Source organism: Cervus elaphus, chromosome 18 (genome assembly GCF_910594005.1).
Source record: "Cervus elaphus chromosome 18, mCerEla1.1, whole genome shotgun sequence".
In the NCBI taxonomy this organism is placed as follows: Eukaryota; Metazoa; Chordata; class Mammalia; order Artiodactyla; family Cervidae; genus Cervus; species Cervus elaphus.
The window spans coordinates 63,705,833-63,720,960 of record NC_057832.1 but is presented as its reverse complement, the minus strand read 5'-3'; the positions used below and the strand labels follow the sequence as shown (position 1 = coordinate 63,720,960).

The 15,128-nt window shown below is 36.2% G+C and overlaps 1 protein-coding gene across 2 annotated transcripts in view; it reads right to left on the bottom strand.

Moving 5' to 3' along the window:
* Positions 1-15,128, bottom strand: part of BMT2 (base methyltransferase of 25S rRNA 2 homolog) — a 78,558-nt gene that overhangs the window by 37,475 nt on the left and 25,955 nt on the right. For both annotated transcript variants that reach the window (XM_043872198.1, XM_043872200.1), the window contains one exon: positions 10,759-10,929. In XM_043872198.1, the coding sequence (XP_043728133.1) occupies positions 10,759-10,929 (171 nt within the window). The remainder of the gene's footprint in view (positions 1-10,758; positions 10,930-15,128) is intronic.

Below are 15,128 nucleotides of genomic sequence, written 5' to 3'. Positions count from 1 at the left end.
GGAGAGGGGATAAGAACAAAGCTTTCAACTAAAGCATTTCTTCTGGAGAAGTACTATAGAGGGGATTTTTATTAAGAAAGTGATTCTCCTGGAGATAAGGGGTGATGATTTAAAATTGCAGCAGAAACAACACAATTTACTCTTCAACCCACTCAATTCTATATATATACATATGCCTTCTGTTCCGTAACTTTAGCCAATTGCCAGCATCTCTCCATTCTCTAATTTAGTTAATGCTGTTGTATTAGCATAAAAAATAAATTCAGTTAAATTCTATTTAGGTGATTCAAGATAATAAAAAAAATTATAGACTTAACAAATACAAAATAATACATGTGTTGGAGTCATTTGGGGAAACTCCTGAGTTTCCTGAAAGACATTATCCTATCTTAACCTTTTCACTTGCTACCATGGTTCTCTTAAGAGAAGAACATCTTCTCAATCTGTGTCCAATTAATGATTATCTTTAATTGGATAATCCATACTGAACTATTATGTTCATAATAGTTTTCTTTTCATTCCTATTATACATAAGCACTATCTAAAGTTCCACAACTAAGGTTTCTCTTTCTTTCTCTCCTTCTACTTTACAGTTTTTCTCCAGACTGATTCAGGTGATATTCTGTATATCCAGATGATATCACGTACTTCCAACAGTCAAAATAATCCCAGATGCAGATTATATTTCTTTATTTTCTGATTTTTAAAATTTTTTATTAGCCTGAGACTCACATTTTCAATAATATGCAAGATAATAATAACAAATATATGCTGTTGAATTCATTTATTTAACTTAACAAGTATCTACTGAGGACCCTGTATGTGTTGGCACTATGCTAGGAGCTGAGTTGCAAGGCAGATGTGGACCTTACCTTCACAGGGTTTACAAAGTGGCCTAAGAGGAAAGATAAACCATAAATAGAATAAGAAAAATACAATGTGTTGGAGCAGGGGTTTTCAAACTTTTTGGTCTCAAAATCCCTTTCCACTCTTCAGAGTTACTAAAGATCTCAAAGAACTTTTGTTCATACAGGTTATATCAATTGATATTTACTGTATAAAAACAAGCTGAGAAAAAAAATTTTTATTTAAAAAATAGCAAAAATAAAAATCATCATAGGTTAACATACATAGTATTTTTTTTAAAAAAATTCTACTTTCCAAAATAAAAATGTTAATAAGAAAAGTGACATTGTTTAACATTTTTTATTGTTGTTGTTGCAAATCTGGCTAAATAGATAATAGCTTAATCATGCCATGATGTTTTAGTTTGCTTTTTGTGCACTTCCCATTTCATCATATGACATAATAGAAAGATAATTACTCAAGAGTTAAGTTAAATACAATTTATAATTTTTATTGTCTCATCACCAACAATCTTAAGTTGAAACTGGCCTTTTTTTAAAAAAAATTGTGGGTCCATGATGAGGAATACAATGACTATTAATATAACTTGGTTTCACTGCCTTGATCATGCTTAGATGCCAGAAACTTTATCTACCACTGCTTCTGAACTATCAGTACAAAAGCAACATAGTAAAAAAGGCAAATAATATTTTAATATTAATATGAAATACTTTGAACTCACAGACCTCCCCAAAAGGACCTCAGAGACTCCCAGAGATCCATGGATCAAACTTTGAGATCTGCTGTTAGAGAAGGATGTAGCTTTGTAGATGATACCGAACCTAGGAGTAAAGGAAGTTCTTCCTCAGAGTGTTGAATGTTTAAAATATGTAAGGATTAAAAGGAAATTATGGAGGTGAAGGGGTTGAATGCTGGCTTGTGAGAGGGATGTTCTAGGCAGGAGGAAAAACACCAGGCAGAAGCGAGAATTTCATATGAATAAAAGGAAGATCAGTATTATTGAGTCGTATAGTTAAAAAGAAAAGGTACTAAGCAAATGAGGGATGCAAAGGTCAATAATGAAGGATTTTTTTACATTATGCTAAGGAAACTGCATTTTATCTTAGAGCAAAAGAAAATCCCTGAATGGTTAGGAGAGTTTGCCAAGTGAGCATCAGGTTTATGTTTCAGATAAAATTCTCAGGTTGAACTGCGGAGAAAGAATTGCAGTAAAACTGGAAATGGGAGTCTATTGTAATTGCCCTGGTGGGAGAAGAGGACACAGAGGGGTAGGCAGACTGAAATGATATTGATAACCTGGAAACGATAATAGGACTTGGTGATAAACTAGATGTGGGAGAGACAGGGAAGGAGTCAAGAATAAATCTTTAAGTTTCGACCTTTGGCATACAGAAGCATTTAATGAAAAAGGGAACACTGGAAGAGGAACAAATTTGGGTGATTCAGTAGTAAAGGGGAAAATATTAGCTTGCTCATGATACAAAGGTATCTCACAGGCTTTGTTACAACAATAGGTAAATAACTCCATTGAAGTAACTCATTGATACAGAGAACTGTTGTTAAACTTGCACTGTGCTGTGCTTAGTTGCTCAGTCATGTACAACTCTTTGTGACCCCATGGACTGCAGCCCACCAGGCTCCTCTGTCCATGAAGATTCTCCAGGCAAGAATACCAGAGTGGTTTGCCCTGTCCTCCTCCAGGGGATTTTCCCCACCCAGGAATCGAACCAGGGTCTCCTGCATTGCAGGCAGAATCTTTACCAGCTGAGCTACCAGGGAAGCCTTGAGATAGTGAAGGAGTCAAGAAAAAAATCTTTACGTTTCTCGCTTAGGCATACAAACACATTTAATGAACCAGGGAATACTAGAAGAGGAACAAATTTGGGTGATTCAGTAGAAAAGAGGAGAATATTAGCTTGCTCATGATGTAAAGGTATCTCACAGGCAAAAACACAACCAGGTAAGTTTACCAGGCACCTAGATATGTGAAGATCAGATCAGAGCTCTGAACTGGAAATACAGATTTGGTATCATCAGCATATACATGGTAACCAAAATCATGGAAATAAATTAAGCTGCCAGGGGATGATATGAAAATGAAGAGTAGAGAATACAGGAACCACATTTAAGAGGGAAAAAAGGGGATGCACTGCTATTAGGTTGGTGAAAAAGTAATTGTGCTTTTGGATGAAAAAGTAATTGTGCTTTTGGACTTTGAATTTTAGATCATTATAACTAGGCTCAAACACATCTTTATTAATCAAAATAGGAACAATTAAATTACAGTCAACTAATTTTTGCCAATGAGAAATAAGTTTATTCCTACAGCATAAAAATCTGTCCTCTGGGATTCAATGAACTCTTGGAAAGCATTTTCGGGCTCCTGCTGGTTCTGGAAGCATGTTCCCTAAAAAACATTGTCGAGATGACTGAAGAAGTGGTAGTCAGCTGATGAGAGATCAGGTGAATATGGAGGATGAGGCAAAACTTCACAGCCCCATTTGTTCAACTTTTGAAGCACTGGTTGTCAGGCGGTTGGGCATGGTCATGGAGAAGAATGAGGCCCTTTTTGTTGACCAAAGCTGGCTGCAAGCTTTGCAGTTTTCAGTGCATCTCATTGATTTGCTGAACAACTTCTCAGATGTAATTGTTTCGCCGGGATTCAGAAAGCTGCAGTGAGTCACATGGGCAGGAGACCACTACACAATGACCCTGATCTTTTTTTGGTGCAAGTTTAGCTTTGGGAAGGGATTTGGAGCTTCTTCTCGGTCTGATGACTGAGCTGGTTCTTGCTGGTTGTATAACATCCACTTTTCATTGCACGTCACAATCCGATCTTTGTTGCTGCACAGAATAAGAGAAGATGACACTTCAAAATGACAACTTTTTTGATTTGTAGTCAGCTCATGAGGTACCCACTTATCAAGCTTTTTCACATTTCCAATTTGCTTCAAATGAGGAATGACTCTAGAAAGGTTGACGCTGAGTTCTTGGGCAACCTCTCATGTAGTTGTAAGATCAGCTTCGATGATCCTCTCAATTGGTTGTTGTCAATTTCCAGTAGATGACCACTACGCTTCTCATCTTCAAGGCTGTCATCTCCTTTGCAAAACTTCTTGAACCACCACTGCACTGTATGTTTATTCGTTAGCAGTTCCTGGGCCAAACATGCTGTTGATATTAGGAGTTGTCTCCACTGCTTTACAACCCATTTTGAACTCTAATAAGAAAATCACTGGAATTTGCTTTTTGTCTAACATCATTTCCCTAGTCTAAAATACATATAAAATAAACAGCAAGTAATAAGTCATTAGCAAAAAAACATAAAGTGAGAAATGTGAATTAAAATGACATATAACACAATCACATTTATTTAAGAATGTATTCCAATATCACACAGCAAAGTTCAACAATGCAAAACCACAATTACTTTTGCACCAATCTAATATTAAGAATAGACAAGAAATGGACTGATAAAAGGACATGTCCTTATATAGTACATGTATTAAGATGAAGACTTTTTTTTAAAAGATAAAGAGAAGAAATGGAAGAAGTTGATTGCTCAGTTCAATTTAGTTCAGTCGCTCAGTCGTGTCCGACTTTTTGCGACCCCATGAATCAACAGCACGCCAGGCCTCCCTGTCCACCACCAACTCTTGGAGTTTACTCAAACTCATGCCCATCGAGTCGGTGATGCCATCCAGCCATCTCATCCTCTGTCGTCCCCTTCTCCTCCTGCCCCCAATCCCTCCCAGCATCAGGGTCTTTTCCAATGAGCCAACTCTTCGCATGAGGTGGCCAAAGTATTGGAGTTTCAGCTTCAGCATCAGTCCTTCCAATGAACACTCAGGACTGATCTCCTTTAGGATGGACTGGTTGGATCTCCTTGCAATCTAAGGGACTCTCAAGAGTCTTCTCCAACACCACCGTTGATTGTTAATAACCACTAAATTATCATTAAGAATTATAAAACAGGTAATAGGACATGCCTCTGCCACCCCCATAAAATGAATAACATTCACGGATATTTTAGGATGAGTTTTACTAGGTTTTTAGGTAACTCACTAGAAAATGGTAAATTGTTAGTTAAAACACCAAAGACCCTATTTTCTAAATTACTTTTCTATAATTCTACATAAGTCTAACTAGCTTTATATCTTTATTAGATCAAATTAGATTCAATTCTAATTACTAAGATAATAAAGAAATTGTTTTAGATAGTAAATCTTTAATTTACTATCTATTGAGGGCATAATATACAGAACTATAATAAAAATCTTAAACTGAGTTTAACAGAATTTGGGGGGAATGCTTTCTATCTTACCAACAGCACATTTAGTTGAAGAAGCCCTCCAAAAAGAATTTTGGGTCATCATTTTTTATACATACAGTCATATCCATTTCATCTAAGTTATCAAATTTGTGGGCATAGTTATTTATAATATTTCTATATTATCCTTTAACTGTCCATGGTATCAGTAGTGATAGCTTTCTTTCATTTTTAATGTTAGTAATTTGTCTTTTGTTTCTTGGTTAGTTTGACCAGAGGTTTATCAGTTTTACTGCCCTTCAGAGAACCAGCTTTCAGTTCCACTGATTTTCTCTGTGGTTTCCCTGTTTTCAGATTTCATTAGTTTCTGTTCTAATTTTCATTATTTCTTTTCCTCTTACTTTAGATTTAATTTGGTCTTGTTTTCCTAGTTTCCTAAGATAGAAGCTTACACTACTGATTTTACATCTTTCTTCTTTTCTAATATATGCTTCAATGTTAAAAATTTCCCTCTAAGCCTGCTTTCACTACAGCTCTTCAATTGTGATAAGAAGCATTTTCATTTAATCCAAAGTATCAATATTTAAAAATTTCTACTGTGACTTTTTATTTGACACATATGCTAATTAGATAGTCTACAAACATTTTGGGCCCTTCTAGCTCTCATTGTTATTGATTTATAGTTTAATTCTATTGTGGTCTGAGAGAATACCCTGTATAACTCAAATCTTTCTAAATTTGTTAAGGTGTGTTTTATAGCCCAGAATATGGTTTATTTGGTAAATGTTTTGAAAAAAACAACCAAACTTTTTAAAAGGCAGCAAAGTACTTATTTCATATCATTTACAAGTATATATGTACAAGATGAAGGAGGGTTGGGACACAGCTATCTTACTATTAGAAGGAACGGCAGTAATTGGGGCTTGGGATAAAATTCAAAAAGTAACATCTCAATTCTGAGCTATAGATGCTATTTTAAAAGTGACTCTAGCAATAATAAATTTTCGGTCTTCATAAAATGTAAGTGAAAAAAGATCAAAGGTATTTTTGCTATGTGAGAACTTATCTGAACCCAGAAATCAAAATGACTTTATTCTGGGATAAGACCAGGAAAAAGATAACCTTTGCTATCTACATTTGCAAGTAGCACAGTGATAGAGAGTCCACCTACTAATGCAGGAGACACAAGGGATGCAGGTTCAAGCCCTGGGTGGGGAAAATCCCTAGCAGGAGAAAATCCCAACCCATTCCAGTATTCTTGCCTGGAAAATTCCATGGACAGAGTAGCCTGGCTATAATCCATGGGGTCACAAAGAATCAGACACGACTGAGCACATCTACGCTTGCTATGCAAAATCACAAGTCAAACAGATTCAGATAGCAATAAATGCATATCATCCTACAGTAATATCTATAAATAGAGTAAACATCTGACCTTTGACTATTTCATCTACCTCTCTGAAAGTGTTATGTATAAGAGAGCAGAGATTCTCTTTGGGAAAACTGAGTATTATTTTGTACTGAGTATCATTTTATATTTAGATGCATACAGTGGTAGATTATGATAAAATATGCAGAATGATTGTTTCAATAGCATAGGAAGAGCAGTTTACATAAAAATTTTTATACTATATGGTCTCTATTGTGTAAGAAATGAGGCCTATTAAAAGGACTGGAAAGAAATATAACCTAAATGTAACCAGAATTGAGTAATAATTTTTCCACATTTTCATACTGTGATCTTATTTCATTTGGAGTCAGAAAAATGTACAATAATTACTTTAATTCAACCTGATAAGTACTACAATAGAGCTATAAAAAGGTTTGCTATTGGCCAGAGTATCAATTCTTTTGAGAAGTTCAAGTTAAATTCTGAAATGGAAGATATTTCAAATATATCCTAATGTAATATAGCAATAGTTGATCAGAAAAAGGATATACTGCACTTGCAACTGCCAGTGAGACCAAGCATATACCACCAGGGAAACTTAAATAGTTCCATAATACTAGAATACAGGCTGCAATAAGAGCAAGAGGAATAGGAAGAATAAGTACAGTTGAACATACTGGGGCCAGATGCTGTATGAAATAGTTTCTAGAATGAAGAAAATCTAAACCTAGCCATCTTAGGCTAAGATGTTTCAATGCTTAACTTCAATAATTAAAACAATCAATAGTTAAACAATGACATTAATAGTTAAACAATGACATATAAACAATCATATTTCTTTTGAATACTTAAAACTATTTTTTTTCCTTTAAAATTAAACCAGAGACTGACATTTGACTATAGCAAGGGAGAGGCTGGCAAATATACTCTTCAAGAAACAACTGTAACAAAGAACACAATCATGAAAAACAACCACTTGAGGGCTCAAACATACACAAATGTGTTGCTAAATGTTAATTCATGAAAACTAGCTGAATCTTGGTTAACAACAGTGGGGATTTGTGGTGCCTTTGCCTGAAGCCACTCTCATTACCTTCACCGTTTGCTCAGTTGGTATGGAAATTCTTCGAGGATAGGGCTGGCTGTGAAAAAGAGCAACTTCACTTCTGGAAGGGGTTAAAGGGGTTTTGAGTGAAGAGTGAAAAGCAGACACAGAATTAAGTATCAGACTTGGTAAGGAACAAACAGGGAATGTAAGCAGCTATGCTAGCTTCAGGTTGCAGTTTTGGTTGGCCTGAACTGTAGCCTGGAAGGCTGGTCAGAAATTCAGAAATTCCACAAAGATTCCGGAAATGAGAGAGACACAGAGGGGCTACAGAAACTCTACACACAGTCTTGGCTGGTTGGGAGGCTAGATGAACATATACGGGAGACCCATGAGGGCCTGACGGAAAGCAAAAGGTGAGGCAGACTTGAAGACTGCCTTAATTTTAAATGTACTCCCAAATCAACACACATTCACTGGCAAAGGCTGGAGGCCTCACAGGTTTAGAGAGGTGTTTGAGCACAACTTCTGACTTACCATCAACCCCTAATCTGTCTAGACACAGTTGCAACCCTAGCAAACCAGCCTAAAAAATTAAAAATAGTAATGTACAAACTACCAGGGAAACAGACCCCACAAACTAAGTACAGGCAGACTACCAAAAAAACCATCACTACCCATCTTCCTTGAGGGAAAAATCCAAACAAGAGTTCCTATAACAAATTATCAAAAATATATTGGACAGTTTTCAACAAAACATGATGAGACATGCAGAAAAAACAGGAAAGTGTAATCCAAATTCTAGAATAATGGCAGTAAATAGAAAGATTCTGAGTGAGCCCAAATGCTGTCTTTAGCCAAGACCTCAAATCAGCTATTACAGAAATGCTCAAAAAATTCAAAGAAACCATGTTTAAAGAATTAAAGGAAAATATGACAACAATGTAACAAACAGGGTTATCTCAACAATGAAACAGAGCCTGTAATAAAGAACCATATAAAAATGCTAAGATTCATATTTTCCATATGTACCTGTTTTTTGGTAGTCATGTAACTATACAATTTCTTTCTCTTTTTTTTTTTTTTGCCACATCATGTGGAATATGGGATCTTAGTTTCCCAACCAGGGATTGAACCCATGTCCCTTGTGTAGGAAGCGCAAAGACTTAACCACTGGACCATGAGGGTAGTCCCTGTAATTTCTTACACTGGTCAGTATTTTTTAAAATACTTAAGAATGAATACCTGAGGTATAAGCTGTTTAGCAACTCATTATGCTTTGTAAGCTTTGTAGTAACCTCTGAATAAAGGTAAAGATCTTTTCCTACAGAATTAATCAAACATATGTTAATTTTTTAGCGAAACTGTTTATACCTAACTGGGCTTTCCTGGTGGCTCAGATGGTAAAGAATCCACCTGCAGTGTGGGAGACCTGGGTCCAATCCCTGAGTTGAGAAGATCCCCTGGAGAAGGGCACAGCAACTCACTCCAGTATTCTTGTCTGGAGAATCCCCATGGACAGACGAGCCTGGTGGGCTATAGTCCATGGGACTGCAAAGAATCACACGACTGAGCGACTAAGCAAAAAAAAAGTACCCAACTAGAGAATATTTCAACATGGTAAAAAATCAAAATAACCAAAGGATATGTTATGTTGATAATGACAGGTGTGTAACTGTTTTAAGAGGCTAATTTAATTTCCATGGTTAGCCTCCAGTGTCTGTCAGGAATGTTTCTAGAATTATTTTAAGGGAGTAATAAAATATTACTTGATTCCACAAACTTATTCTGATACTACAATATATAAATAATTTTAATATTATTAGTAATTAATTGTATTGAATACACAGTGAAATACTACTTAGCCATAAAAAAAGCGGGGGGGATCTTGCCATTTTCAAGAATACAGATGGACCTTGGTCATTACACTAAGTGAAGTCAGACATGAAAAGATAAATACTATATGATCTTCTATGTAGAATCAAAGAAAATCAAGCTCATAGGAACAGAAATCAGATTTGTGATTGTCAGAGCTAAGGATTTGAAGGTAGGAGATTGGGTGAAAGGTATTTCCAATTAAGTTCTGGAGATATAATGTCCAGCATGGTGACTATAGTTAACATTAGTATATTGAATATTTGATAACTGAATTAAAAGTTCTCATAAGGAAAAAAGGGTAATTAGGTGAGATAAGGTATGGTTAACTAAACTCACTCTGGTAATCCTTTTACTTTATATACACATTAAATCATTTTGTTGTATGTCTTAAACAATGTTACATGTCGACTGGTGGTGGTGGTTTAGTCGCTAAGTCATGTCTTAACTCTTGTGACCTCATGGACTGTAGCCTGTCAGGCTCCTCTGTCCTTGGGGTTTCCCAGGCAAAAATACTGGAGTTGGTTTGTCTATCCTTCCCCAGGGGATCTCCCAGACCCAGGGGTTGAACCCACATTTCTCCTGCATTGCAGGTGGATTCTTTACCATTGAGCCACCACGGAAGACCCTATATGTTGATTGTATCTCAATAAAACTGGGAAAATACTCATGTATTTATTAAGTAAAGTTTGTGCCTATATGCATATATATTACCAGCAGGCAGGTTTTTATATTGACAATAAAATAATGGCAATTAATTCTATTAATAATCTATCTGTTAGTCACTCAATCATGTCCAACTCTTTGCAATCCCATGGACTGTGGCCTGCCAGGCTCTCCTGTCCATGGATTTCTCCAGGCAAGAATAATGGAGTGGGTAGACATTCCCTTCTCCAGGGCATCTTCCCAACCTAGGAATCGAACCTGGGTCTCCTGCATTGTAGGCAGATTCTTTACCAGCTGAACCAGCACAGAAGCCCAATCATCATCATCATCTATCAGTTCTTTATTTGTGATTTCTTTGTACTGGACAGCCACTTTAAATTTAACTGGATTTTGCTGTTTTGATATTTTCTATTACCATAAAAATAATTATTATAACATTTAATGAATGATTCTTTCTCATTTTTAGTAAGACCAGTCTATGCTATGGAACTATTAGTTTCCCAGATGTCCCTTCAAAGTTTACGCTATTTTCCTGTGTAACAGTATTACAAATTTACATTTCTCAAGCTAACACTGCCAGAGAAGCAAACTGCCCACTCCCTGTTGTAAACCATTATCTTACATTATTAGCACAGAGGTACTTACTCAGTTATAAACTCAGGGTTTGTAAAGCTGAGGTTGGTTAAAGGACCTTCAAGTTTAGAAGATTCGTGCGTGTTTAAGGCTGGAGTGGTCTTAGTGCCGAGTACAGCTCTTTTCTCATCTTTTTCAAGTGCTTTTCTCTTCCCACCATTTTGGAAATATTCTCTGCACACACTACAAAATAAAGTTATATTTTAAACAATAGGTATAGATGTAAAATTAAAATGGACAAACATTACCCTTTATTAATAAAAATGGGAAATTTTTAAATTATAGTTTCGTATTTTTAAAATGTCACACAGAGGTTAAGTTTGAGTACCTGTAGCACTTTCAAATTTTTTAAATTACCATACAACAAAGCATGATCATAGATTATGTTTAATAAATTAGAAGTGTTTACCCAGAAGCATAATACCTATATGTTTTGCTGAACTTTATTCTTACCTAAAACATAAGTTCCTCCAGAAAAGCTTAGATAACTCTGCTCTACAGTGACACATTCAAAAAGAACAGTAGTCACAGTTAATTCTGAGCCAGCTCTGCTGGTAGCACAGCTGTTTTTCAGATCCCTCCTAGTTTATAAAAACAAAGTCACAAAATCAGGTTGCCAACATAGAAAGAAGAGCATAAAAATCTAGGTCAGGTAAAAATAGTATCATATTATAAAGGTATGCATTCAGAAAGATCAAAGGTTTGAAATATAATAGTGATTTTTATAATACCTGGAAATTATTCCTACCCATCAAGAGACCATTACTGTTTGTCCCAATTTTTATAATATAAATGAATATTAAAATGCAGATTTTCCAAGATATATTGGAAAATATAAGCCCATTATCAGGTTGTTATCTAGAATCAGACACTAATGACTGGTATTAACATTAAATATTAAATGATTTTCTTCATACCTAATACAATTTTGGAGACGGAAATGGCAACCCACTCCAGTATTCTTGCTTGGAGAATCCGTGGACAGAGGAGCATAGTGGGCTACTGTCCACGGGGTCGTAAAGAGTTAGACACGACTGAGTGACTAATACACAATACAATTTTAGTATGAATATAGTAGGGTACCATGCCTAGGTATGTAACAAGGCAATAAATATGAACCACAGAATCAATTCAAGATATTCACTAGCTATTAAAGACAAGAAACTTAAAGGAAAAAAAGACTGCTGTGATCTGCCTCTGGCCCTTGAGCTTATTACATGACAGGAGACACACAATTAAACAATTAACTGATATACTTATCAAAGTTTAAAGTGAATGTGAATGGAAGCTAAACAAATCTTTCTTTACAGAGTCTTAAAGGTGGCTCAGACGGTAAAGCATCTGCCTACAATGCTGGAGACCGGGGTTCAATCCCTGGGTCGGGAAGATCCCCTGGAGAAGGAAATGGCAACCCACTCCAGTATTCTTGCCTGGAAAATCCCATGGACGGAGGAGCCTGACAGGCTACAGTCCATGGGGTTGCAAAGAGTCAGACACGACTGAGCAACTTCATTACACTTCACTTCAAACCATTATTACTCCATATAGCTCATTCTCTGAACAAAGATGGACTATTTTAGTCCACAGACACTGCCTGGTACAGTTCCATAAACACATGGCTAGAGAAGAACTGAAAAAGTACTTTAAAACTAATTTTTGCAAGTACAACTATGGTGTCTAAGGAAACTGTGCCCATTTCTCCTCACACTTAAAAAAATACTATTAGCTCAATTTCGGTTTGCCTAAATATCTACTAAAGATGTCTTCAACTGATCCTATGGAGATTTAATTTTAACTCAAATTATATACAAGAGTTGAAACTCATTTATCATTAATCAAACATTTATTAACTACCTATCATGTGCCGGGCACACGTGATAGGAAAGCAAATTGAAAAAGACATTGCTGCTTTCAAGGAGCTCAAACTAGTCAAGGAGACAGTTATATAATAAAGAAAATACAATTTATAAATACCTATCATTCAGTCTAAAATCAGTAGTATAAAAGCTGATTTTAGGAAGATGAGTAGGAATAAATCAGGCTAGGAAGAACGGTAGTTAAGGAGGAAAGTCCTTTCCTGGTAGAGAACAGCATGAGCAAAGTCAAGGAAGAGAAAAGCATCATGGATTCTGCAGAGACAGACATCACTTCAAGGCATGTGAAATTTAAACTGCCAGGCAGAGAATGCACTGATGGACTCATAAATGAAAAGGCCAAAGAGAGGAATGATAGCCAGGTGACACTTGGAGAGATAAGCAAACTTCAGATCATGAAAGACTGACAGGCCAATGTAGGAATGTGGGCTTTAGAAATCTAACCTAATGACAGAAGTGATCTACTGGTTTCTTGGAGTGGGGGGTGAGGCTGACTACAAAGGTATATATTAGAGCTTTTCAGAGTGATGGAGAAGTTCTATATCTTGACATGGTGGTGGTACGTAAGTGTAAACAACTGTCAGCACTCACTGAACTGTACACTAAAACGGGTGTATTTTATTGTATGTTAATTAAACCTCTGCAGGGTTAACTAAATACAGCCTTAAAACCTTGGAATTAATACTAAAAATAATACCTTTATCATATACACAAGGGTAAAAAGATTGCTTACCTTTCTATCAGGTGGAACCATACAGAATTGCTGATATTCAATAGTTCTTGATCCACAAACACTGCAAAACTGAACCAAATTTATATGGCTCAGTCTCATAATTACCTAGAAGCTGGACTGCAAAATACTTAAAGGGCTAGGATTCCAGATACTCACAGGATAATAACCACTATCTAAATACCAATCTCCATACACAAGTTCCAAAAAATATACAAATCATTAGGATAAGAGCACACACAGCTCATACCTATGGCATAACTAGGAAATAGGAATAGTACCTAATTATATATGTAATTTGGAGATAGAAATCTGAGGCCAACTGAGTTGGCTTTGGAATTATCCAACTACAGAGTCAGATGAGGACTATGTAAAAGAGGAAGGTGCAATAATGTATCTCAGTAATGCTGAAACTGGATCAGTTCAATTCAGTTCAGTCGCTCAGTCGTCTCCGACTCTTTGCAACCCCATGAACCACAGCACACCAGGCCTCCCTGTCCATCACCAACTCCCAGAGTCCACCCAAACCCATGTCCATCGAGTCAGTGATGCCATCCAACCATCTCATCCTCTGTTGTCCCCTTCTCCTCCTGCCCTCAATCTTTCCCAGCATCAGGGTCTTTTCCAATGTCAGTTCTTCACATCAGGTGGTCAAAGTATTGGAGTTTCAGCTTCAGCATCAGTTCTTCCAGTGAATATTCAGGACTGATCTCCTTTAGGATGGACTGGCTGGATCTCCTTGCAGTCCAAGGGACTCTCAAGAGTCTTCTCCAACACCACAGTTCAAAAGCATGAAACTCGATACTGAATACCAAAAATGAACCTAGACACAGACAATACAACCTTCACAAAATTAACTCCAAATGGATTACAGACCTAAATGTAAAACACAAAACTATAAAACTCGTCAGAGAGTTTTGTAAATTTCCAGGAGAAAATCTAGATGACTTTGGATGTTGTATCTAAAAAGTCATGGTCAAATGCAAGTCACAATCTATAAAAGAAAAAACTGAGAAGCTAGACTTCACTAAAATAAAAAAACTTCTGCTCTGCAAAAGACAATGCCAAGAGAATGAGAAGACAAGTCATAGACTAGAAGAAAATATCTGCAAAAGATATATCTAATAAAAAAAAAGATATATCTAATAAAGGACTGTTATCCAAAATATACAAAGAATTCTTGAAACTCAACATTAAGAACATAAACAACCTGATTAAAAAATGGGCAAAAGACCTAAACGGACACCACAGTAAAGAAGGTATATAAATTTCAAATAAGCTCAAGAAAAGATGCTCCATGTCATATATCATTGGAGAAATAAATGCAAATTAAAATAGCAATGAGATACAATACCTTATTAGAATGACCAAAATCCAGAACACTAACAACACCGAATGCTGGTGAAGATGTGGAACAAAACTCTCATTCACTGCTAGTGGGAACGCAAAACAGTACAGTCACTTTGGAAGATAGTCGGTAGCTTCTTACAAAACTAAATATATTCTTCCCATATAATCCAGCAATCGGGTTTTGTGGTATTTACCAAAAAGGAACTTATTTCCACACAACACCCTGCACATGAGTGTTTATAGCATTTATTCATAACTGCCAAAATATGCAAGCAAACAAGATCTCCTTCAGTTGTTGAGGTTCAGTTCCTAAGTCATGTATGGTTGCAACCCCACAGACTATAGCATGCCAGGCTCCTCTGTCGTCCACTATCTCACAGAGTTTGTTCAAATTCATGTCCATTATTCAGTGATGCTATCTAATCATC